The sequence below is a fragment of the Phacochoerus africanus genome, chromosome 3, assembly GCF_016906955.1.
Source record: "Phacochoerus africanus isolate WHEZ1 chromosome 3, ROS_Pafr_v1, whole genome shotgun sequence".
NCBI classification, from domain to species: domain Eukaryota; kingdom Metazoa; phylum Chordata; class Mammalia; order Artiodactyla; family Suidae; genus Phacochoerus; species Phacochoerus africanus.
In genome coordinates this window covers 5,523,177-5,549,215 of record NC_062546.1, presented here as the reverse complement: position 1 = coordinate 5,549,215, position 26,039 = coordinate 5,523,177, and the positions used below count along the sequence as shown (strand labels likewise).

The following is a 26,039-nucleotide window of genomic DNA, read 5'->3' as shown; positions in this document are numbered from 1 at the left end:
CTTTTTCCTTCGAGGCCAACACACTCCCAACTCCAAGCAGAAAAGTTCCCTCTCCCTCCCGGGCCAATCCTGGATTCCGGGCCAGTCTCCATGAACAGAGAGCCTCGGCAGGCCTCAGAATGCAACCGGGATGGCGTGGAGAGGGGGCCTCCCTCCCTCCGCCGGCCGCAGCTTCTGTTTATGAAATCGGAATAAACCAAGAAATAGGGATAAATTGTTTAGGAAAATATATCTGTAACATCCTAACCATTTTCATTCATTCGTTTTATTGTGACATGTATTACAGGAGCTTCCGCATGAGTCTTCCTCTCGCACAGACACAAACGTGCCCACCCCCAGCCGCACCCTCTTCCTCCCACTGCCGGCGGCCTGGCTGACGGGCGCTCCTCATTACCCCTGGGACGAGTCGGTGCACGGCCGCGATTTCGCAGCCAGGGCTCGTGGCCGGGCGACTTTCCTTTAGCTACGTGTCCTCCGGTTGGGTTTCGCCTGCAGCAACTTGTAGGATCTCGTCCGTAGGACGCCGCCGACGAACCACTGATCAAAAGCCACTCGCCTCCCAAATACCCTCACACGCCTGCACCGTTCAGGTTGGGGAGGGGGACAGACGGTCTGGCAAGGCAGCCGCTTTGGTCTGCGGGCTCCTCGCCACGGCGGTGGCCCTGGGTGGCCGGGCCTCGGGCAGGGCTAGTGGCAGCCGCAGGCCCGGACCACCATGTTCCGGTACTTCTTCAGGATGACGTTGGAGCTGTCGTCGAAGTAGAGGACGGAAATGGCGTTGAGCTGAGTCGGGGCGCAGCAAGGCTTGGGCACCGTCTCAGGGTTGATGAAGTGGACCTGGAACACACACCGAAACGTTGGTGGGCTGCGACCGGGCATCGCCTCGGCCTGGCCCCCGCGCATCTGCTGGGACAAAAGCCACGGAGACAACACGTACCTGGCGCCCCCGGTTCTAAGCACCTGATGGATAACCAGCTCGGCTCCAGGGTTTGTCCTTGGATCACACACAGGTGGGAGAACCCACGCACAGGGGTTTACGCAGCCGACAGCTAGCAAGCGGGTGGCCAGGTCCCTCTCTGTCTTGGGGCTGCCCTGTGCACTGTAGGAGGTCTGGCACCCTCGCTGGGCTGCACCCACTCAACGTCAGAGGCACTCGGACCCCGGCTCCCAACCCTGACAACTAAAACTGCCTCCAGACATTTCCAACGTCCCCCAGGAGGCAAAATCGCCCCGAGTCAAGAAGCACAGGGCTGGACCAGGGTTGGCCTACAGGCCGAGCCCTGCCCCGCCATGTGTTTTTACGAATACAGTTTTATGGGCACACAGCCACACCCATTCATCACCACAGCATCTCCTGCTTCGGCATCGCAACAGCAGAGGCGGACAGCTCAACTGGGGCCGTTGACTCTCAAAGTCGAAAATAGTTACTGTCCGGCCCTTTTCAGAAAAAGGGTGCTGACCTCTGGGCCAGATGTGTCCTGCCCAAGAAAAACGTCAAGCACATCACACAGGCCATTTAACATGTTTTAGGAGCCACCTTTTAAGAGATGGAAAAGAAAGAGGTGCAATTAATTTAAACAATCTATTCGACTGAGCCCCGTATTTCAGAAATATTATCATTTCAACATATACTTAACCTCAGATATCACTAATGAGATATCTTATCTTTCTTTTTTGTTCTAAGTCTTCCAAACCCAGTTGCAAAACATCTTGGTTCCGACTGGCCACATGTCAAGTGCTCAAGAACCACACATTAAAAGTGGACAGCACTGGAGGGTGCAAGTCTAGACTACACGAGACGATTCTGCTTCTTGAGGAATAAAAATAAGAGGAAGAGAATTTCGGCAAACACTTGGGTGCACGTCAGCAAGGAAGGAGAAGGTCCAGAAGCTAAGAATGAAGAAAGAGAAGTTCCCATTGTGGCTCAGTGGTTAACGAATCCGACTAGGAACCACGAGGTTGTGGGTTTGATCCCTGGCCTTGCTCAGTGGGTTAAGGATCCGGCATTGCCGGGAGCTTGGTGTGGGTTGCAGATGCAGCTCCTGTGGCTTGTAACCTGCGTTGCTGTGGCTGTGGCCTAGGCCGGTGGCTACAGCTCTGATTAGACCCCCAGCCTGGGAACCTCCATATGCCACGGGTGTGGCCCTAGAAAAGACAAAAAATAAAAATAAATTAAAAAAAAAAAAAGAATGGAGAAAGATGCCAGCCGGTTGTCCAGGTTTATTACTCCTTCTTGCTCAAGGGCTTCTGTGCACCTTCCGGAGGGTAAGGGTTGGAGGGAAACAAATTCAAATGCCGGCAGGGGCCACACGAGTGCCACTGATGACCACACTCAGCCAGGAGTCAGACAATAGGGGAGAGTGAGGACTGGGGCAAACTAAAAGGAGACGGCCACTGCTGCCCACAGCCACCCAAGGCAGTGCCATCGGATGAGCCAAGGGTTCAGGACAGGCCGGCGGTTCAGCCCTGTTTTGTTTTTATGTGAAACTTCCAGGTTCCCAACACACCATGTGGACCGAGTGGAAACGCCACAGATGACCCTCTGCACTCCAGCCCCAGTCTGCGACCTCTCATGCCAGCCAGCACCCTTCTCAGATGGTTTTGGGGACAATTTCAAACCTTACAAGTCTAAACCTTCCCCCACATTCTCCAACCTCGGATAATTTTACAGTAAACCCCAGATGTTAGCTCATTTCTTCTCTATTTCACTCGGATTCTCTGGAAGGCAAGGACTCAGATATGACCCTCGAGTTCCTGTCATGGTGCAGCGGAAACGAATCTGACTCGCATCTGTGAGGACGCAGGTTCAATCCCTAGCCTGGCTCAGTGGGTTAAGGATCCAGCATTGCCATGAGCTGTGGTGTAGGTCGCACACGTGGCTTGGATCTGGCGTGGCTGTGGCTGTGGCGTAGGCCAGCAGCTGCAGCTCCGATTGGACCCCCAGCCTGGGAATTTCCATATGCCACGAATGCAGTCCTAAAAAGCAAATAAGTAAATAAATAAATAACCCGCATTTCAGAATCATCAAAGGATTCAGTCTAACCCTAGAGCTCACGGGCGAAACGTGGATTGAGTGTGTGGCCACTGGGCGGCGGGGCTCGTGCTCGTGGACCGTGAAAGCAAGGCTCCGTGGAGGGTGCCGGGGTGCTCCTGGTGACCCGCGAGACACCCCCATCACCTCCGCTGGTCCTGGGACCAGGACGGAGCAGGGACGCTGGCACAGGGGACGGGAACAGGCTGGGGTGACCATTCTTGTCCAGCCTGACGACTGTCAATCCTGAAGAAGGCCTCAGAGTTCATTGTACTGGGAGGAGGCTCTGGCAAAGCGACGCTAACAAAGGGCAGAGCCTGGTCCAAAGAAAAGAAATAGAGGAACCTTTTCTCTAAGAAGTAACACACATGGGGCAGGAACAAGGGAAGAGGGAGGCAGGTCTCTAAATGAAAAGAAACACAGGAGTTCCCGTCGTGGCGCAGTGGTTAAAGAATCCGACTAGGAACCATGAGGTTGCTGGTTTGATCCCTGGCCTCACTCAGTGGGTTAAGGATCTGGTGTTGCCGTGGGCTGCAGTGTAGGTCGCAGACATGGCTCGGACCTGGTGTTGCTGTGGCTGTGGCGTAGGCCAGTGGCTACAGCTCTGCTTAGACCCCTAGCCTGGGAACCTCCATATGTCACGGGAGCGGCCCTAGAAAAGGCAAAAAGACACACACACACACAAAAAAACCCCACCAAACAAACAAACAAACAAACAAACAAAACAAAATGAAACGCAGAGCTCCGGAGCAAAGAGATCTGCAGGATAGAGGGGGTGGCCTGGGTAGTGAGCTCTCTGTGCTTAGAAGTATTCATGCCGAGGAGGTTGACCAGTTGTCGGGAAAGGCCTAGAGAATGTTCACAGCAAGGAAGTATCTACCAAGCTCTTGGAAGCTCAGGTTCTAAGAACCAAGTCCCTAACCAATACCAGCATTGTTGTCGGTAAAGTGGTAAGAACAACAGGTCTTGAGTGTCGCTGGGCAGCTGTTAAGAGTGTTGATCTCACCATCACGGAATCCTCCAAGGACCCAGCGAAGGCTCTCAGAGCCCCATGGCTAGCCTCACCTCTGTCCCATCATCTCTCACCTCTGTCCCATCACCCCTCACCTCTGTCCCATCATCCCTCACCTCTGTCCCATCATCTCTCACCTCTGTCCCATCATCTCTCACCTCTGTCCCATCATCCCTCACCTCTGTCCCATCACCCCTCAGCTCTGTCCCATCATCTCTCACCTCTTCCCATCATCTCTCACCTCTGTCGCATCATCCCTCACCTCTTCCCATGTCCCTCACCTCTGTCCCATCATTTCTCACCTCTGTCCCATCATCCCTCACCTCTGTCCCATCACCCCTCAGCTCTGTCCCATCATCTCTCACCTCTTCCCATCATCTCTCACCTCTGTCGCATCATCCCTCACCTCTTCCCATGTCCCTCACCTCTGTCCCATCATTTCTCACCTCTTCCCATCATCCCTCACCTCTGTCCCATCATCCCTCACCTCTGTCCCATCACCCCTCAGCTCTGTCCCATCATCTCTCACCTCTTCCCATCATCTCTCACCTCTGTCGCATCATCCCTCACCTCTTCCCATGTCCCTCACCTCTGTCCCATGTCCCTCACCTCTGTCCCATGTCCCTCACCTCTGTCCCATGTCCCTCACCTCTGTCGCATCATCCCTCACCTCTTCCCATCATCCCTCACCTCTGTCTCATTGTCCTTCCATCTTCCTATCACTTCCCCTCCCTTTCCCTCAAGTTTCCTCATTTGCTTACTTGACCGTTTCCTCCCCTGGAAAATGAGGCTCTGAGGGCAGCGTCCACATCGGTGCTGTTCCCTGTGTGCTTTTCCCTGCGGTGTCCCCAGTTCCCAGAGCGCGATCTACATGCAGTGCTCAATAAACATCACTGAATGGCTGAGCCATGAAGTTCAAGGCGAGGAGGCAAAGACAGGCGCTCTGGGAGGGAATGAGCTATCAAGACTGCCCACTGAGGGGAAGCTCCGACGCTGGGGGACGGGGTGGGGGAAGCCTGTGGGCGTGGATGCCGACAGCCAGGAACAGTGGTACCCAGATGGAGCTGGGGCCAGGGCCACTTTGTCATGAGGCACAATGATCTCTGCCCAAGAAACCTTTAGGAGCCCATGAAAGCATTCTAATTTCTTTTAAAATTAGGAGAACTACATGTACTTTGGGGTTAAAGATCATGCATGAAGGTTATACAGGCACGTCATTAAATGCCATTTTTAATCTCATTTCATGGAGGAAAGGCCCACAAAAGCACAAGTGCCCGGGGCTCCAGAGAGTCACCATGTGGCCATGGGCAGAGCTCTGCCGTGGGCCAGCTCACAGGAGCCCAGGGCAGGATCTGGTGGCCTCACTCCCGCCAACTGACCTCACCCCAGACGGCACCAGGCCTCACTCACCAGCGTCTGAACGATGGCATGGTTGGTGGCGTTCATGTACGAGTTGAGTGGGAAGGCGCACTCCCCCTCGCAGTAGTAGGCGGCATAGCCTTCGGGCGCGATGATCCAGTCCTGCGGGAGAGAGGGGAGGCCGTGGGGGGCGTGCTGAGGGGAGGGTGGGAGCGGCAGGGCTGAAACCCGCCTCCTGTGGGCCAGACTCCGAGGCCCCCGAGGTCAGAGGCACGGCCCACCTCCTCCCGGGCGGCTGGGGCTCCTGCAGAGGCAGGGGAAACAGGCAGCAGAGCCTTTCGTGGCCCCAGCAGACGGCAACATGAGGGGACAACCACGGGGCTGGGCTGAGCCCGGAATGGACGCTTGCTCTTCATTGGAAGCAGCACAGGACGGGGTGGCATCAACCTCACCCCTACGAAGTGGTAACACGTGGGCAGTTTGCTTTAAACCAAACCTCTGGGCCTCACTTCACCCACCCGGGAGGCAGGTGACTGGGGTGCCTGGACCACACGTGCTGCTCGACAAAGGATGCATGTGGCGGGGTTCGCACAGAAACATTCTGGCGAGGAGGACATCCTCAGTGACCCAAGGGCATCTGGGGGCTTTGTTCTGGCACTGGAACGTAAGCACGGCCTGGCACCCCTCAGACCATGGCTGTTGTTGTAGGAGTGCTGACAGAATCACAGGAGAGCACCCAGCTGGCTGTGGGCACAAGCGCCCTGAGGGCAAATCTGGTACCTGAGCTACCAGCTTGCTGAGGGGACAACAAAACCAGGGCAGGTGCTCAGGCTCCGTGAGGGCAGGTTCACTGCTACGCCCAAGGCTGCAACTCCGGTGCCTAGAAAAGGGCCTGGAACCACACAGGCACCCGTGAATAGTTGCAAGATCCTTTGACCTTCATGCTTTTTCTAGGATTCACCCCCCCCATCCTTGCCCTGCTCCAGTCAAATGATTCCAGAGGGGGGGGGCTGTGGCCCTGTAACATGATCCCGCCCCTAAAACTGATGATTGGTTCAGGGACAAGCACCTGACCTGAGCTAGGCCAATCAGTGCCTTCCCTGGGAATCTTGGTTTTTTTTTCCCCCTTTGGTCTTTTTAGGGCTACACCCACGGCTTATGAAAGTTCTCAGGCTAGGGGTCAAATTGGAGCTGCAGCTGCTGGCCTACACCACAGGCACGGCAACCTGGGATCCGAGACACGTCTGCGACCTACACCACAGCTCGTGACAATGGCTGGATCTTTTAACCCACTGAGCAAGGCCAGGGATCGAACCTGGTCCTCATGCCTACTGGTCAGGTTCATTACCACTGAGCCATGATGGGAACACCTTCCCTGGGAATCTGAATCACAGGAGGGGAAGGAGGGGTAGACAGGGCAGAGCAAGGGAGCCACGTCCGCGAGAAGCAGCCAGCACAGGATGGAAATGGGGTTCACGTGGAGAATGAGGTTCATAGCGCACAGCGTGTGGGTTTCTGGTTCTAGCTGCTCTTGGGTTTCACGAGGCAGCCCTAGAGCCAGACCCTAAATCCTCTCTCCTAATTAGGGCTCTTGACCGTGGAGTCTTGATGCTGGAGTCAGTCTCGATACCGACGTAGGTGAGAATCACGGCTCACTGCACATATGGAATGAAGCCCCACTGCCGTGGGGAGGGGGCACGAGGGAGCCCACACCAGAGGCCCCCAACACCCAGGGCAGATCCAGCCAGCCGCCACCTCCACTCACCTGCCAGCCCAGGTCCCGGAAGCTGACGTAGAGCTCATGCTTCTTACAGGCCTGCCGCTGGTCACTGCTGCTGTTCTCTGCATTGACAAGGACGGGAGGAGCAGAAGAGCGGAAAAGAAAAGGAAACACACCCGCATTAAAGCCTCCTCTGTCCAAGGCAGTGGTGTGAACACCGTCAAACGCTGAAAGTGGGATGGTGGCTTTCCTGACAAAATAGCCGTTCAAGCACCTGCAGCCTCAATCCTCAGCAAACAGCCTCCGGGAGGGAGGCAGCAGTGCCCCAACCCTCTCACGCAGCCTTAGCTGCCAGCTCTCTCTGTTCTCTCTTGTTTGGAGGCTGACATCTGCCCAGCTTCCCCATGGGGGGGTCCATCTCTAACCAGAGCCCACCATGCTGGCTGCAAGAGCTCAATCAGGGGGACCGCCTCCCCTCAACCTCCCCCCACCGTGGGGCCAGCCCCCCACCTAAGGCTTAGTGCTCTGCCCGGGGCAAGAGTGGATGCAGACAGGGCCTACGACAAAGCCCCAGCCACCAAGAAGGAATGAGAGGGCCAAAGTCAGATCCCACTGACCTTCCAGAAAAACCCAAGGAATGAAAATTACGCCCTGGGGTTTTCCAGAAGTATGAAAAGTTTGTAGGCATTTGAGGTTAGGAACTGAGTGCTTATAAACATGCAGAAATCTGTTTCTCTCTGTCTCCCTCTGTGTCTATGTCTCTTTCCGTCGCTCTCCCCTCCACCGCGCCCCCCACCCCCGACTGTCGCCACTGCACAATCTTCCCTGAGCCCCAAAGCTAGGGGGATTCATCTTTCCTTAACCACAACCTGTCTCTCCTCCACCTAGAACTTCCCAGAGGCCTTCTATCACACTTAGAGCAATGTCTCAGCTCCTATCCTTGGCCTGCAAGGCCCCACGTGGCCCTGGCTCCCAAACCATCAACCACCAAGCTCCAGTCCCGCCAGCCTTCTTTCCACACCATGAATGTGCTGCCAAACTATCCTGACATCAGGGCCTTTGCACCTGCTCTTTCCTCTGCTTGGAATGCTCCTTCTCAGAATCTTTGTATGTCTGGCTCCGACTTGATAGTCAAGCCTTGCTCAAATGTCACCTCTTCAAAAGGGCCCTGTGAAAGCATCGTTGGACTTCCAAGTCCAAGGCCACCAGGACTTGCGGAGTGAACACACACATAAGGGAGGGCCCCACTCCTGAGCTTCTTCCACTGCCCTGGCCTCCTCATGGCCCAACTGTCCCCAGAAGGAAAGGAACACTCTGGGTGAGGGGCCCAAGAACTTCTCGCAGGACCTCGAGGAGAGCCCAGGAGATGAGCTGGGGCTGCCTGCTCACCAGACCTGCGCTTGGCTCCCCAGCCCAGCGGCTCTCTCTGATGGCCTGGCGGGTGGTCCTCCCAGGAGCCTGGGGTCGTCATGGCAACCCCAGCCCTTGCCAATGATGGGTTTAGAGCCCAGTCCTGAGCTCAGGAGCTCACCTCCTGTCCCAAGAAGCACGGTGTCAGTTCAGGTAAAGGGCAAGTGGCCCAATCTAAGGACACAGGTGGAGGCACAGGTGGGGCCACTGGAAAAAGTCTCCTCGGGCCCAAGAAAGACCCACGGGAAGAGCTGGTCATCTCCTCCTGGGAAGAGCTATGGCAACGGGAATCCACAGCCTCGAGATGAAGCCAACGTGGATGGTGAGGCTGGGATGGAAAGACGAACCCGCCCCCCCAACCCAACCCTGCCTTCCCAATGCTCCAAGCCACTGGACCTGGGCTTCCATCACCTGCAGCCAGCCATCCCAATGGGTCCCACCTGTGACGGTCACCCCAGTGAGGGAAGTAAGCTTGGGTGCAGGTGTAGACTCTGGAAGTGTAGACCCTGAGCTCCCGAGTAGGGCTGGGTGTGCAGCACACCATCTGTTCATTCATTCACTGATACAAGTCCTTCCTGAGTGTCTGTGAGTTTACAGATGCTGTTTTAGGCACTGGAGCTAAAAGTGTGAACAAAACAAACCCCTGCCATCGAGAGGCTTATTTTCCAGCGAGAGAGGCAGATGATAACCGAACGAGTACACAGATTACGTTCCGTCTGCCTGGGCAGCGCGGGGACTAAGGGAGGCCGGGAGGCCAGGAAGGGCGTGTGGGGGCTGCTCCGGGATGGGCGCTAACCTGGGCCCGCTGAGGAAGTGAAGTCTGTGTAAGAAGCGAAGGAAACGAGAGGGAGGACCGGGGGGGGGGGAACCCAGGAGGGGAGAGTCCAGCAGGAGGTCGGGGTTGGCTGGGTGGGAGGGCTAGGTAGGACCAGGACAGGAGAGGTGGTTGGTAGAGGGATGGGTGGCTGGGCCCTGGAGCCTTCCAGGCACAAGGAGGCGGAGCTGGGGTCAGCGGCTGGTAGTGCGGAGGGGGCAGGGAGGATGGAGCCGTGATGGGGAGTCCTGGGTCCCCCTTTCCCACCTGGGGACCTAGCCTGAGGGCTGTGAGAGAGAAAACCAGCTCTGGGGAGCAGGGCTGCTGGAGGGCTGGGTGGTTGTTGGCATGCAAAGGTCAAGGCCAAGGTCAAGGGAACCATCAGAGAAGAGCCTGAGCCACCTCCTGGGCCATTCACTGCACCATCTGGGAGGCACAGACACTGAGCAGAATCCATCACTGTGACCACACCTGTGGCCCCAGGTAGCAACGTCAACCCCTCAGGCCTCCTCCCCCTCCTTCCCTGGGACGTAGCACGAGGCAGCCTGAACAGGACACAGCTCTGAGCACATTAGTTTGGGCTATGGGTGTAGCAAAGAAGCTGCATGTCGAGTGCCAACATTACTCTGAAGCTGTGTGAGGGCTGAGTGAGAAGAAAGCGCCATGATTGCTTAGTAATGTCTGCCACGAGCAGAGGAAGGGCGAGTTGGTGGCCTGAGTGCCACCTTGCCCAACCCTTTCTTAAAACGAAGCAATGATATTTGGCTTGACGTCAAAACCCAAGGCCCAGCAGACCAAGGCCCAGAGCAGCTCATGAAGCTAGTTGTTGGCATGTCAGTATCAGGGGCAGGGGACTGGCCCTGACATCAGGGGCCCCAGACACCTGTCTCCTCCAGGTCTCCTTGGAACGTGGCTGCTCTGGGAGGGAACAGTGGGAACTCCTAATTCACTCTGACTTCTTCATAGCAGAGAGATGAGAAAAGAGAAGGAAAGCTGCTCAGGAAGCAGGCGCCCAGCTGCCCCGTCCCTCGGGCCCTGCCCCATCCGCCCTTGTAGCAGCGGGCGGGCAAGCAGGAGCCGACAGGCCGCTTCCTACACCTCCGCAAGCCTGGCCTGCGCAGCTAACAAGTCAGAACTGGTGCTGGGACTCAGCTCCACCCGCATGGGTCATCTGGCGAGATGGCTAGTGACCAGGGAGTTGGGGCCAAACGTGGGTGGGGCGAAGGAAGTGGAACCCAGTTTCTCAATCCCCAAACCGCGCCGTCTGAAGAGCAGTCCGAGGCCTCTGGGGGGCGGGGGCGGCCTGCAGGCACGCTGGCGTGTCCCCCGGCACCAGGGGCGCTGACTTGTGTGGCCCGGCAGCGGGACTCCCAGCCCAGCACTTGAAACGGGGCGGGTGTGTGTGCACAGCCACACTCACTCAGGGGTTGGGGTTTACTAAGCCTGCAGAGCGGTCCAGGCACTAAACTTCCCGGGGAACTTCAAGCAGGGCCAAGAAGTGGAAATCCAGAGCAAGGAGGCAGACCTCAAGCCAGGCCGAACAGCTGCCACGTGCGGTGGTGAGAGCCCTGGCCCGGGGGTGATGTAAGTGGCAATTGAGGGGGGTTTGGTGAGGACGTGGTGGGAGAACTGGGTGTCCAACGCTAAGATTCTGAGACCAGGTCCCCCCACTTCCTTAACCCAACAGACCCTGAGAACAGGAGTCTTTGCAGGGATGAAGTTTGCCAGCCCTTCCTACTGATTGATGAGGAAAAGCCTCTAGGACTCCCCACGCCACCCTCCCTGAGCGCCCCGCCCTGCTGCTCCCCCCCCACCCCGTGCTCAGAGCAGCCAGAACAAGCTTCTTATCAACCCCGCCCCGCATCACAGCTTGAAATGCTGCAAAGCCTTCCAAATTTGATTTGGATGAAATTCAACACTCAGGATGCGGCTCCGAGAGAGGACACTTGGCTCTGCTTACTCCCCAGCCCCACCCTCCCCAAGCGTCCCAGCCACATGGCCTCCCCCCCAGACCCAAGCTGCCACGAAACCTCCCTCTCCAGGCCTCGCACCTGCAGGCCCCACTGCCTGGAGCGCTGGTCTCCAGCCCACCCAGCCTGGCCTCGTGGCACCAGCTGGCCCTCAAGCTCTCTGCCGGGAGGTCTTCACTGACCCACCCCCTAAAGAGTCCTCGTCACCGTCTCCTGACTCCCCGGCCTGCTGGTGTGGCTGTGAGTGGCGGCCACTTGCCCCTCCAGCCCGTGGCTGGGCTTTTACTGTCAAACCCCCTCCCCCAAGTGGCCAGCATAGAGGAGGCTCCCAATACAGATGAAGGGATCCGGTTGGTTTTTAATTTGGGGGAATCACAGATCCCCTTCGAGTTGCCTAAAAAAGAGTGGATGCACCTGCCAGAAAAGAATTTGTACAAAATCTCTGCCCACAAACTCTGGAGCCATTGCAGACCAGCCAGCAGCAGCCAGCAGGGAGCCCTGCTCTTAAAAATGACACCAGCCACAGAAACCATACTTTTTCTCCCCCTGGAAAAGGAAAAATGAACGGAAGTGTCAAAATTGGCCAGGTGAGGCGAAGAAGCTGTGGACAATATAAGGTGACTCTGAGGGTGGGGCTGTTCTGCCATCTCCCCGCCCCCCTTCTCACATCCCCACCCCAGGCCTCTTCCGGCTCAATGAACCCAGAGCCAGGAAGCCTTCACAAAAAACCCTCCCGCCCATATTCAGCCAATTGTTGAGACCTGCCAGGAGTTTCAAGTGATTTTTCCTTGAAGAAATAAAATGAAAGCTACAGCAAAGCGCCGAATTTTCCCCTCGCCCCTCCCGGGGCAGCCTCATGCCCACGGGTCAGTGGCTGGCGTGGAGTCTTTCCTCCCACGCATATTTTCAGTTTTCCCTCATTTACTGTTTTGTCTGTTTAGAAATTTGCAGGATTGGGGTCTTGCTAGACTCGTGTTTTGCTACTTGCATTCGAAATGAATTTATGGCACCGTTTCTACGGTGAAGCTGGTGCACTCCGTGCAGGAAGGGACTTGGGGGTTGTGCCTCCAGCTGCACTGGGTCCAGAACCATCTGTTGAGCACATGCATGGATTTCGAGTCGTGCCTTGGCCGGAGTCCCGCGGGCGGGCCCGACCCTCCCGCCCGGGCATACCTGCGACGTTGGCCACCCGCAGGGCTTCCTGGTTCTTGGGCGTCTTGGAGCGGTTCTGGCTGCGCTGCTTGCCACCCGTGGAGCGGGTGCTGCGGAGGTGGACCTCGGTGGCCTTGAAGAAGGCCACCATGAAGGGCTGCTTGTTCTGGGGCCCCTGCCGCCCAATCAGGCCCGCCAACTTGGGGTTGATGCTCTGCCCTAGACGGGAAGCGGTCAAAGGCACGGGAGAGGCAGTTAGTGGGGACGCAAGCCTCACGGTTCACCCACGCCCTCACCACTCATCCATCACAAGTGTCCCGACGCCAGAAGGCTTTAGGAGCTTGGAGCACAGTGGGTACCACAGAGAGGAAACTCCCTGGGCCCTGGGTGTGTACGCTGGTGGGGAAGGTGGGCAGCAAACACACAGGGCAGACAGACCAGGTGACACCTGTGCTTGCAGACAGGGGAGGGGTGGGACTCGAGTTTGCAGGACAGGCTGCTCTTCCACTCACTTCTCATTGGCCACATCAGGTCATGTGATCTACCTAAGCCCAAGGGGTGGGGGCAGTCCTGCTTGGTGCCAAGGAGGGTGGGAACAGGTAGCCCTAGGGACTGCTGCCTTCTGCACGGAGGGGCCATCTGAGCAGAGAGCCGGGTGGCAGGGAGGAAGGGAGCCCCTGGATGTCAGGGGAGAGGGCACTCCAGGCAGAGGGCACCACAAAAGCCAGAGAAGGGAGGAAGTGGGGTTGTTCCAGGAGCAGTGGGAGACTGACTGCACGCTCGGGGCAGAGACTGAGGGTGAGAAGAGGGGTGGGGACAGTGGGGGCGCCCAAACAACGCAGGGTCCTGTGGGCCTTGGCTGGTTCTCTGCCTCCACTGTTTCCTGGATTGAACAGTGTCCCCCAGGTTCATGGCCACCCAGAATCTCAGGATGTGTGATCTTATCTGAAAGGAGCATCTTTGCAATTAGTTAAAGTCTCACTGGATTAGGGTGGGTCCTATTGCAATGACTGTGTCCTTAGAAAAAGGTCACACACACACACGCGCGCACGCACGCGCGCGACCAGTGTGTGTCTGGTCACAAGGAGAGCAGGGACACCCTGGTTTGAGATCTCCAGCCTCCTGACTGGGAAAGAATAAAGTTCTGCCATAATAGGCCCCAGAACACACTCAGCCTCTGCAGGAAGTGGAACCACGGGCAGTCAGATAAGGAGCAGGCAACGTGCTTGTTTGTGAAAGACCCCCCCAGGTCCCCCCTGGAGACTGGACTGCAGGGGTCAAAGACAGAAATGGGACAGTCCAGGGAGAGGTGACGGGGCATGGACCCCGGGCGGTGGGGGCAGAGGTGGCCATAAATGGTTCGATTCTCGATGGTTCTTTTTTGTGTGTGTGTGTGTGTGTGTGTGTGTGTGTGTATCTTTAAGGCTGCCCCAGAGGCATATGGAGGTTCCCCAGGCCAGGGGTCAAATTGGAGCTGAAGCCGCTGGTCTACACCACAGCCATGGCAACGGGGGATCTGAGCTGTGTCTACGACCTACACCACAGCTCACAGCAATGTCGGATCCTCCAGCCACTGAACGAGGCCAGGGATCAAACCTGAGTCCTCATGGATAGGAGTCGGGTTCGTTACCACTGAGCCACGACAGGAACTCCTCGATGGTTCATTTTTAAGTCCACTTTTAGAATGTATTTTATTTCCAATGCCTTGTTTTGAAGTAATTGCAGATTCACAGGAAGTTACCAAAAAAAGGCATATACAGGAAGGTCCCTTGTACCCTTTGGGAGGTGGGGAAACCAAGGCAGAGTTGGGGTGGGGAGAAGAACTGGGGTGGGGGGGCGGGCGGCAGGGGACGAAACGCAGCGGGAATGAGAGGCTCCTGTCTGAAATTCCCACCTGACGACAGAGGGAAGTGGGCAGGAGGGCAGCGGGCCTGGCTCCTGATCCGGGGGACACACAGACTTGGAGGCAGACCTGTTCTGGCCCAGGACCTGCCTTCCCGGGCTCAGGTCCCGCTTCTGCCACTAGGCACACCAATGCTTCTCCCAGCAAAGCTTTGCACACAGAAAGTGCCCAGTAAACACCAGCTAAGGGCAGTGGTCCACGCCGGCATGGAGACGGGATGCGCTGATCTGGGGAGGGCATGTAGCTGGGCAAGCACCGAGAGGTCTGGGAATGAGGCTGTGGGGAAGGATGTGGGAAGAGCTTGAAGAGGAGGAAGGGGACGCCCAGAGTTACAGGACCCTGGAGATGGGGCAGGGGGGTGGTTAGGCAGACGAAGCAGTCACCGCGCCCCCTGCTCTGCCGGTGGGTGGAGCGCAATGGGGGCTGAGAACAGGCTACTGTCTCCCGCAACAATGAGCCACTGGCCAATATATACCGCATACCATGTCTGCTGGGCACAAGTATTCCAAAGAAAGATAAAGCAGAAGGACAAAGGACGCCCATCTCACTCATGACAAGACAGCTCAGAGAGACTGAATAACCTGCCCAAGGACACCCAGCTTGGAAGTTGCATCCGAACCCAGGCCAGGCTGCATAACCACAACAGACTGGTGCCTGCACCTTGCGTGGGAGGGTCAGAGGGCAGTGACAGCAGTGCTTCCAGAGGCCCTGGGCTCATCTGCATCTGAAACCCACTTCACCCTGTGTCCCAAAACCCAGCCCCGCAGGGACCAGGTAGGCAGCATGGGTTTGCTTTGCTTGTTCGACAACAAATGCTGCGAAGGACGAGCTCCCTCCCACCACTGCTTCCCCTTGTCCCTGTTCACGTTGGCTTCCGCCGCATTCTTGAGCAGGGTTTCCTCAAGTTCACTCATCTATAATTTGAACAACGATTCTATAAAAGAAACCATTAAAGCCAAGCCCCAAGGAATTGTGTCCCCCCTGGAAAGCTTTTAGGGCAAAATAAAAATGCCTCCCTGAAAACGTGATGCTGTTCCAGACCCAGTAAATCCAAGCACTGTGAGCCATCGCTGTGCCTCGGAGGGAGGGCGTCTGGCTGGCTCTGGCCCATGTCAGGACGGCCAGGGTGGGGACCCACAGCTGCAGCTGAGAAAGGGGCAGATGGACAGAGGGCATGGAAGAGGGTCTCCCAGGGCTTCAAACCCACATCTGCCGCTGGTCAGCCTGTGTGGGCTGAGAGAGGTGGAGCTGCGGGCTTGCGCCTCCATTTCCTCACCTGCAAAATGGGATGATGCCATTTGTCTCACAGTACCTCCCTTTCTTGCTGCCCAACCCAATTTTATTTAGGCAGCTGTGCCTTAAACTGACTGCAGCCCGAACACAGGGGTGGAGCCTGTGATCTAATACTCCAGCTACAATGATTGGTTCAGGGATGGGCACATGACCCCATTTAGCCAGGTATCCTGGAAGCTTCCAAGTCTGGGGTCCAGAGCAACCCTCTCTATCCCTGGACAGGACTAAGGGAGGAGGGATGGAGAGCGAGCGTCAGAAACTGCCACCACCTGGCAACCATAAGTGGACCACACTTCCAAATGGGGCTGACCTGGAAGCAGAGAGACAGACAGACACGCAATCTTTAGTGATGTCATGGAGCTGCTGGATCAAACCAGTCCTGAAGCTTGATTCTCACCCCGACCACCAAAATGAATAAACCTCTGATTGTTTAGTCTGAGTTGCCATCTCAGGGTTGTTCTTGCCCCTTTTTTAGAGGCTTGAGAACTAGAGAACATGGTGGCCAGCCGTCATGGGCTTGGAATAGGGCAGGCACTCAGAGGGCAAGAATGGATTAACCCCCTTCTATCACCAAGTATGAGAAATGATCAAGGCTTTCAAGGTAAACGCCGAATGTCGCAACAGGAGACATTCACCTTCAACAACAAACAAGGATATGGAAATCGACAATGAAATATCACTTCACCCCCACTATGATGGCTAAAACAGACACAGACAATACACAAGTATTGGTGAGGATGTGGAGAGAGCAGAACCCTCACGCACAGCTGATGCGGTTATAAAAGTGGGGCAGATACTTTGGAAAACAGTTTGGCAACTCCTCCAAAGAGTTAAACACAGAGTGTTCATGTGACCCAGCAACTCCACCCCAGGCATAGACCCGGGAGAGCTAAAAACACAGGTTCACAAGTGTTCACAGCAGCATTATTCTTAATAGCCAGGATGTGGAAACAACCCAAATGTCCGTTAGCCAATAAAGGATAAACACAACGTGGCACCTGGGCACAAATGGACCATTCCGCTCCGTAAAAGGAAACGAAGGACGGATCCATGTGACAACATGGATGGACTTCGAAAACATGCTGTGGGAAAGAAGCCAGTCACAAAACACCACGTACTGTATGGCTTCATTCACATGAAATGTCCAGAATAGGTAAATTCACAGACACAGAAGGTAGATCAGTGGTTGCCAGGGACCGGGGACCGGGCGGGGGGCGGGGAGGGAAGGAGACCAGCACTAGTGGACACCAAGTTTCTTTGGGGGGGGGAAGTGTTCTGGAATTAGACAGCGGGGTGGCTGCACAACAGTGCGAGGTAGTAAAAACCACTAGCTCGTGAAGATCATGTTACGTGAATCATAGCTTTTTTTTTTTTGGGGGTCTTTTTAGGGCCATACCTGTGGCATATGGAAGTCCCCAGGCTAGGGGTCCGATAGAAGCTGCAGCTGTTGGCCTACACCACAGTCACAGCAACACGGGATCTGAGCTGTGTCTGCCTGCTACACCACAGCCCAGGGCAACTCTGGATCCGTAACGCACAGAGCGAGGCCAGGGATTGAACCCACGTACGTCCTCATGGATACTAGTCGGGTTCATTACCACTGAGTCACAATGGGAACTCTGTGATTTATATCTTAATTTCCCTTAAGTACAATTAAAAAATAAGAACAGAGGCAGGGATGACCCATCAGCTGAACTCTGGGGGACAGTGTTTGCTAATACATAGTATGGACGCCTATTATAGTGTCTGGCACTCGTGGGCTCTTAATGACCATTTAGTAAATAATGAATACTCCCCCCACCCCAGCCAACAGCAGACAGGGTGCTCATGGCCCACTCACCCCTCCACAGGGACCCGCAGGGAAGCCAGTGATGTCACTTTTCAAAGAGGAACAAGGCCCCCGGGATGAAGGCCTTGCCGTGGGTCAGTGGTGAGGCCAAAATGGGTCAGAAGCCAAAGGCCGCATTCTCAGCTGTGATCCCACGGCATCTTGGAGCTGCAAACACTCCCAGCCTCTCTCCTGGGCTGCCCCATGTGCTAAGCCAGGGGTCAGGGCCCCCCCAACATGGGGTGGGGGCTGCACGTGAGCCCAGAGGTCCCCTTGACCCAGGACCACATCTCAAACAGCCACCCAGGGCTGTGGAGGAGGCACTTTCTGCCCAGGCTGGACTTCACCTTCCTGGTAGTTAGTCCTTAAACATCAAAGATGTGGCCACAGTCACTTGGAAGAATCTGGGATAACGGACTCTGAACTGGGTCCCCTCCCCGCCCCCGGGCTTCTTGGGGTGGTAGGGTTACGCCAACACTACCTGGTATCTGCAAACAGCCAAGTGCAGAGCAAAAACTGTGTCCCTCGGCACCTCCTGCACAGAGGCCACCTGGGGTTCTGCAGGATGGATCCATCTCCCAGCCATCCCTGGGCACCAGGACTGGCCGTAGAATCTGCTGGGCCGAGGGCGAAACGGAAGTGCAGAGCCTCTTGACCGAAAGTGAGTAAGAATTGCAAGATGGGAAAAATAAAAAAAAAAAAAAAAGAGTTCCCATTGTAGCTCAGTGGTTAACGAATCCGAATAGGAACTATGAGGTTGTGGGTTCGATCCCTGGCCTTGCTCAGTGGGTTCAGGATCTGGCGTTGCCGTGAGCTGTGGTGCAGGTCGCAGACGCGGCTCGGATCCCCTGTTGCTGTGGCTCTGGCGTAGGCCGGTGGCTACAGCTCCGATTAGACCCCTAGCCTGGGACCCTCCATGTAGCAGGGGTGTGGCCCTAGAAAAGGCAAAAAAAAGACAGAAAAAAAGAATTGCCAGATGGGGATAGCAGAGCATCAAACCAAGCACGGGGTCCGAGGTACGGGGTCCCAGGCGGGTCCCAGGCCTGTGACGCCAGCCCGTCACGCGTGTACAGAAACACGCGTGTGCAGCTCCTCACGGTCCCTAACGAGGACTGTGCTGCCCTTGCTTCACATCAAGCTGGTTTGGGGCGACATCCTGCGGACACCTTTCCTTGTCAATGAAACGGGTTGACCTCATCGCCTGCGGCTGCAGAGGAGCCTCCCTTCTGGAAATTCTTTGCCTCACCCTCGTCCGTCCCGGGCTTGAGCAACCAATTCATTTTTTCATCCATTAGTTCATTCGACAACCATCTAAGGCGCAACCATGGTGTGCAGGTGCCAAGCTGGGTGTGGGTACAGGGGCGCACAAGAGCTGACCAGAGAGCGAGAGGTGCTCAGGGACGAGGGGGGACTGGGCATGTTCTGGGTGGGTGGGGAATGAAGTGGGCAGAGAGGAACTGAGCGGGGGTCCACCAGGGAGCCCCTCCCTCTGTGCCCTCCTCTGGGCCCCCATGGCACTCGGGGCAGCCTCTCTGGCCCTGTACGCAGGCCCTCCTCCTCCTAAAGCTTGGCAACGCAGGGCAGGGACGGTCCCCATCCCCGGTGGCCCTGCACAGGACAGCGCGCCAAAATCGGGCCCAAGCCACTCGCCAAGCGAGCAATGGCAAACACAGCCGGCTTCCTCCCAGGGCCCTGGGCTCTGGGCTGGTGCTTCTCTGGGGCCCTCATGGGTCCTAAGGCTGCCTTAGTACAGGGGGTTGGGTGGCAGCATGTCTCTGGCTGCTCCCAAAATGCAGCCCACCAAAGTCTCCAGAGCTTTCCGATGTCCCCTGGGAGGCAAAATGTCCCAAGTCGAAAGCCAGGTGTCACAGACACTCGCTAAAGTAAGCCCACGTCTAGACAGACACGCAGACGTAGGTCACTGCGGTCAAGTTTTCTCACTGCAAAAGACCCAGGGACAACGTGATGCTTTACTAATTAAGAGGGCACGGCACGAAGTACCAAGCAGCCACCCAAACAATGTCTTCACTATTTACAAATATTCCTGGGCCATCTGCCCCGAACCCAGCATCCCTCTGGACCCTGGGGGTTCAGACGGGAACAAGATGGGTCCTGGCAGCGAGGGGCAGAACATGATACCGTGTGATTCCACACGGGAGAAGAGAAGTCTGAAGCATCTACAACATATGCGGCTACGTATATACATACATAAAGTTTATTTTCGTTTTAATACGCCCCACAAAGGGCGGAGAAAGTGAGGGAGTGGACCGGGGTGGCTGGGAGAGGAATTCCTCTGTTTTATGATGTTCCGCTATAGAGGCTTTACTTCACACCTGCAAGTATTTGTTGTGATAATTTGCATCCCCACGTCCAGGGCAGGCAGCACAGACTAGGGAGCCAGGCCAGAGTCTTTGGCAGGGGGATTGAGGTGCTGAATTAATGGATCAAGGCAGGAAGAAGAGCTAGACATAGTATTTTAACGCAAGTCGATATCTTTGGGAACCTGAAAAAAAATGTATATTCTAGACAAGGATGAATAGGTTAAAAAGAAAGACCACGAAGACTTGCCCAAGGATAGGGTTGTCGGATTTCTGCAAGCAAACCTACAGGATGCCCCGATGCCCCGTTAAATGTGAATTTCAGATACTTGAAGCGTGTTCTCAGTATGTGGGAATACGGAGATTCGGCAATTCCTGGCTGTTTATCTGTATCTTATCTGCCAAGGGGGCTCCTAAGGGGGCTCCCTTCCCGACAGACGAAGATAACCGACCGCTGGCCTCTGGCCCAGCCAACAGGCAGGTGACGACTTTGTCATTTCTTCGAAGAACTCACAGTCTGCCTCTCTGCAGGGTGCTTTGCTTCTATTTCGGTTTTTCGGCTTTTCTTAAATTTTAGTTTTCAAATTAACATAGAGTAAGACTGACCTTTTTTCTGTACGCAGATCTGTCGGTTTTAGCGCGGGCATGGGTGGATATGGAGAGCCGCTCCCGCGTCCCCAGAGCTCCCTCCTGCTGCTTTAGCTCAGGACCTCTGGGTGAGCCTCTCCCACGGGACACGTGGCCGCAGCTGGAGACATTGTCCATCTTCACACCCTGGGCCAGGGTGGCATCGAGCGGGTGGTGGTCAGAGATGCTGCTAAACATCCCAGGGCGCCCGGGACGGCCCCTCCCCGAAAGGTCCACGGCGCCGAGGTGGGGAACTTGCCGCTCTGCTTCCCCGCCTCTGGCAGCTACCGACCCCTTCTTATCCCTACAGCTTGGTGTTTTCTAGAATTTTCATGGACAGGCTCTCCCGGACTTTGGCATCATCTTGTGTCCTCTTTGTGGGTCTTTAAGAGTCACGGGTGCTGCTGCGTGTTTCACGGTGCATTCCTCCTGCATGTTCCACGGTGTGGAGGTACGACACCTGGTGACCCATTTAGCTGCAGAAAGACATCTGGGTGGCCTCCAGGTGGCTAAGTGTGAACATCATGAGAAACACCCGGGCACAGGTTTTCACATGGCTTTCCACCTCACATCTGGGACGGGAAGCCAAAGTGAACCCTTGGCGCTGCCTGTCCCCACTGTCTCCACACACTCAGAGTCCACCTGAGCCAGAATCCACACGCCTGCCATCCGAAGGGGCCAGGAAGCGGGTCAGCCACTCTCGTTCCCCATCTGAGCAGAGGCCTGGTCCTAGGAGTGTTCAGAGAGGCCGCCACCGCCACCGTGCAGCCCTCCATGCCCTGGACCCCTGCCACCCGAGCAGGCTGACAATCAGACCCCTCCCAGTCTCACAGGCCACCCCTTCTAGAATGGGTGCTACAGGCACCTCCCTAAAGAGGCAGAGGAGACCCTCCTTCACACAGCCCACCTGCTCCCCTCCTCCAGGCCGGGCACGGGGGCCGCCGGCCTGCCAGCAGGGGGGAGTCTCAGGGCACTGCCGACACACCCATGGCGGGGCCGGGGCAGGGGAGGGGGTCTTGACTGCTGTGGATGCCCCAACCTAGGGGCTGGCAAACTATAGCCCGTGGGCCGAAGCCAGCACACCGCTTGTTTCTGCAGATAAAGCTTGACTGGATCTCAGCCTTGCACTTCTGTGCCCGTCTTTACTGCCAATACAGTGGCCGAGCTGAGACAAAACATTCACTGTCCAGCACTTTACGAAAAAGGTTTGCTGACCTCTGCTCTGATCAACCCCAGATCCACTTCCTTCCAGACTTGTAAAGAAAACCATAAATGCCCCCATGAGATAAGACACACTTTAATGTCTTTTTTTTTTTTTTTTTTGCTTTTTAGGGCTGTACCCATGGCATATGGAAGTTCCCAGGCTAGGGGTCGAATCTGAGCTGCAGCTGCCGGCCTACACCATGGCCACAGCAACGCCAGATCCCCAACCCACTGAGCAAGGCCAGGGATTGAACCCACATCCTCATGGATACTAGTCGGATTTGTTTCTGCTGAGCCGCGATGGGAACTCCCTACTGTCTATTATTAAGGAAAGTATTCCTGGCAGAGCTGGTTCTGCCCGCTGCTGGTGCACAACAGGGATAAGCAGTAAGCATCACGGAATGTGGGCTCTGCTCCACAGCGGAATTACGGACCCCATGTTGACAGAGGGAGCGGGCTCCAGGCCATGGAACCTTCGCCGGGTCAAGGTGGATGGCTACAGAAAGGAGAGATGGCCCAGGTCCGGTGTGGACAATCTACGGGGCCTCCGAGGGAGGGAGGGATCCACGGATGCTCGGAGGGGAGGTCCTTCCAAGAGGCGAGCCAGGTGGGCAGTGGTATGGATGCAGGACTCAGGGAGGTGAGCTGAGGACAGGGACGAGCCAGCGCATCAGGCCACCGCTGGCAGGCCCCGGGAAGCACGAGCAGAAACCGCACACCCGGCCCAGAGGAGCCTCGAGAGCAGGCAGGGAGCACAGGGAGGCCTCTTGGGAGAGGAGGGGACCCAGCAGCCCACGTGCCTCGGGGGCATCTTGGTTTCTCGTGACTTCTCTGTTTTCCAGGCCTAGAGCCATCAGGCACCCCCCGGGGGGCCAGAGCATAAGAGTGTTCCTCTTTAATTGTGCAAAACACATTCATCCAGCCGCTTCTCTCGATGGACCAAGGCCCAAGTGACAAGTGAGAAGGCCGTTAATGCTTGTGACATCTGCCTGGCCCAATGACCCACAGCCATCCTGGCCATCACTGCCCACCGGCTCTGGAAGGACCCACCCCAGCCTCTGGGTCACCGAGTCCTCTTCGTCACGCTCTTGCTCTGGCTTCTGGACAAACAGGATGTGACGCCATGGCAAAGCTGAAGGCACCTGGGAGCCCGCTGCGCCGAGGCTGGGAGCACTCGCTAGCCTCGGCTTCATGGGGTTTGTCTCCACAGGCCCCGCGGGCGAAGAGCTCCCTCCTGGGCCCTGTGCCCAGCCGCCTCGGCCAGCGTCACTCTTGCACAGCACCCGCCCTCAGTCCCTTAAATGCCCTGCAATCCCGTTTGATCCCATCCGGTATGGTATGCTCGAGGACAGAGATGCGTGCTCTCAATCCCCAGGAGAGAGGCCTGAGGCCCTCTTTGTACACAGATGTCCAGGGCGTGCCTGCCTCTGACTCTGGGGGGTCGGGGAGGGGCCAGCCTGGTCTCAGAGCCCGGCAGATGTGCAGCAGCAGCTGGAGGCCCCCAACGAGGGCGTGCGAGGGGGAGGTGAGGCCCCCATGCGGTTTTCTTGGATGGGAGAGGCTGGGCTGACGGGCGCTTCCTCCTGAGCCTCCCAGGGGACGAGGGCGAGGAGGACCTTGCAAACCTGGACAAGGAGCTGGAGTCCTTGTCTTGGGAACAGCTGACTCGGGGTTTCTATGTCTGCAAAGACGCGCGTCTCCAGGCCAATGCAGTCTTCCCCGCCCCGCAGCTCCGGGATGGAAGGCGGCACCAGGAACCGTGTGCGTTGATCCTGAGAGCAGCAGAAAGCCCGGCGCCGGCCTCGGCGCCCAGAACCAGCCGGCACGGCCTCATCCCTGCCCTTCAGCTTGTGGCCCCTGATGGTCCCCTCTTCCTGCGAGAATGTGAACAACACGACAGCCGAAGCCTGGTCCTGCTCAGGCTGTGACCCCGGTGCGTACAACCGTCCCTGGCACGTTGTAGCTCCGTGCAAATGTTTGTTGAGTGAATAGATGTGCTTTCGAGGCAGGCAAAGAAGCTCTTGAAGGTAGGAGGCTGGCTCTGACAACCAGCGCTGGGGACAGGGAGGGTTTGGCATGGCTCTCCAGGCTGGGATGGGGGCCCAGCGCCAACCTGTCCTCAGGCACAGTGCCCAGGCCATGGTGCTTTCAGAGGCCCATGAAAAGATTTTAATGTCTTTTAAAATCAGAAGACAAAGCGTAAGCTTTTTAGAGTCGCGGAAAATGTCTTAACATCGAGTCCCGTCAAGGTTACCGTCACTGTTATACCAAGGTGGCCATAAACCTAACCTATAGTATGTTTGAAAGGAGGGAGGCCCCGTGGCCATTCTGTGATGCTGGCTCCTCCAGGTGGTCCTGCGGGAAGTGAACTCTTTCCTCCCCAGGAACGGGGACATGGAGAGGGAACCAGGGTGCTGCAGGGGCCCAGGCTCTCGGCCCCCAGCAGGGGCTTGTCAGTTACACGCTGTCCCCAGGGCTGGTGCCTGGGGACCACTTTCCCAAAAGGCTCCCCAGCAAGAGCAACTCTGGGGACAGGATCTGCAGCAGAGACGCGGTCTACCCTGGGAGACGAGCAACTGCAGTCAAGTCGCTGGGCCTGGGTCTCCTCCTCCGTAAGGTGCTGGGATAACAGACATGTTGCCCGGGCGGGGTCGTTGTGAGAATCAAACACATCGATGGCAACAATAATACCTAAAACTCATGAGCACGGACAGGGCGCCAGCCCAGGGCTCCGTGCTTTCCATGAATTCACTTCTCTTCCTCCCCAACCAGCTATAATTATGGCGGAGGAACAGATGTAGGGACTAGGCAGCAAGAGGTCGGACCACCTGCCCAAGGTCCCGGGAGGCTGCCCGAGGAGCAGCGGACTATTGGGCCCTGAAGTCCCTTCTGGCTCTGCCCGGGAGCCCAAACTCGGGGCCTGGCCGGCCACGAGGGCTCAGCTCTCAGCAGCACCCGCAGAGCCCCCAGTCAGCTGGAGAGCCCTCCAAGCTGGCGTCAGGGTCCCTTCCGCTCAGGGCACCTCTTCTCCCCTCTGCCCTGGGGAGGAGACAGAGCTGCCTCTTGTCTTCCCTACAGGCAAGGCCAGCAGGTGCCGGCCCTCCTTCCCGAAGCTCCCTGTCCTGGCTCCTGATGGGCCCCAGGTACCGGGGGAGTCTGTGGGCCTCCCCAGCTGCGCCCCTCCAAGGGCTGATGAACACACAGGGGGGAAGCTGGAGGAAGAGGGAACAGATACCAGCTCCCTGGGTGGTCTCAGGTAGCTTTTGGAGATCCTCGACCCGACCCAGGGCTCACCCTGCCTGGCACCAAGCACCAGGAAAGAAGGTTATGAGGTCTTTGCCTCACCAGGAGGGAAGTGAGCTCCCTGCATGCCCGTCACCAACATGCCTGTTGTGTGGGTGAGCAAACCAAGGCTGAGGGTGTCGTGGCTGCATGTCCTGGCAGCCGCCCAGGGGCGGCAAGATGTTGCACCCCCAACTCGGTGCCCCACCTTTTCCCCTGCCAGATGGCGTCCTGGGAGAGGGCGTGGGTGCCAGGCACGAAACCCTTCCCCGGGTGCTGGCGAAGGTGGCGAAGCTCACTGAGTTTATGTTGATGCTGGTAGGGGGTCCCAGGGCAGGGCCCTGGTCATCTCTACAGGTGACGCGGGGCTGGCACCCAGTATGTTCACACCAGCCTGCCCATCAAAAGGACCCCAGAATCCACGGGCTCCTCAGCAGGCCCTGCTGGTCTTTAACCTACACTGGCACCCAGTGCAAAAAGGTTTACACTGAATGGGGCTTATAAACAGGGTACCCCAAACCTGGGGCAAGACCTTGCCAGGGTGTTGTCACTGGGCCAGACCCCAGGTTACCAAGGAGCTTGTGAGAAAAGGCAGATTCCTGGGCCCATCCGCAGGGACTCGCCATCAGGGGGCCCAGGGGTGGAACTCGGGAATCTGGATGCTCCACGTGCCACCCAAGGGATTCTGACGGACGTGGGGATGCCGGAGACTGGAATGTCAGGATTTCAGGAGTCAATGCAGAAAGCACTTACTATGTGCTCAGCAGCCACTGCCTGTTAAGCAGTTAAGCTCTTCACTTGCATGAGCTCATCTAATCCTCTGCAAGCACCCTGAGAGGTGGGAAGAATTATTAAGCCCATTTCCCAGATGAGGGACATGAAGGGACTCACCCGGGTCATGTGTAGAAAGAGCAGAGCTGGGATTTGAACCAACAAACGTTGAATGATTCTACTACCAAATAAGTTTGGAATTCTTCTATGATATGGACCCTATCAGGAGACTCACAATGGACACCAGCAAAATAAAGGCTCTGATAAGTCCTACAGGGAAACCTATTTAGTTTATCCAACCTAGCATTTCTTGCACTTAACTGATCATGAACCCATCCCGTTTCCC

At 56.7% G+C, this 26,039-nt stretch overlaps 1 protein-coding gene across 1 annotated transcript in view; it reads right to left on the bottom strand.

Moving 5' to 3' along the window:
* Positions 1 to 243: 243 nt before the first annotated feature.
* BMP7 (bone morphogenetic protein 7) overlaps positions 244 to 26,039 on the bottom strand; it is a 90,398-nt gene continuing 64,602 nt past the window's right edge. The window contains exons 4-7 of the mRNA XM_047770804.1: positions 12,490 to 12,687; positions 7,168 to 7,244; positions 5,454 to 5,564; positions 244 to 837 (exon numbers count right to left, since the gene is read on the bottom strand). Of these exons, the coding sequence (XP_047626760.1) occupies positions 688 to 837; positions 5,454 to 5,564; positions 7,168 to 7,244; positions 12,490 to 12,687 (536 nt within the window). The 3' untranslated portion in view covers positions 244 to 687. The remainder of the gene's footprint in view (positions 838 to 5,453; positions 5,565 to 7,167; positions 7,245 to 12,489; positions 12,688 to 26,039) is intronic.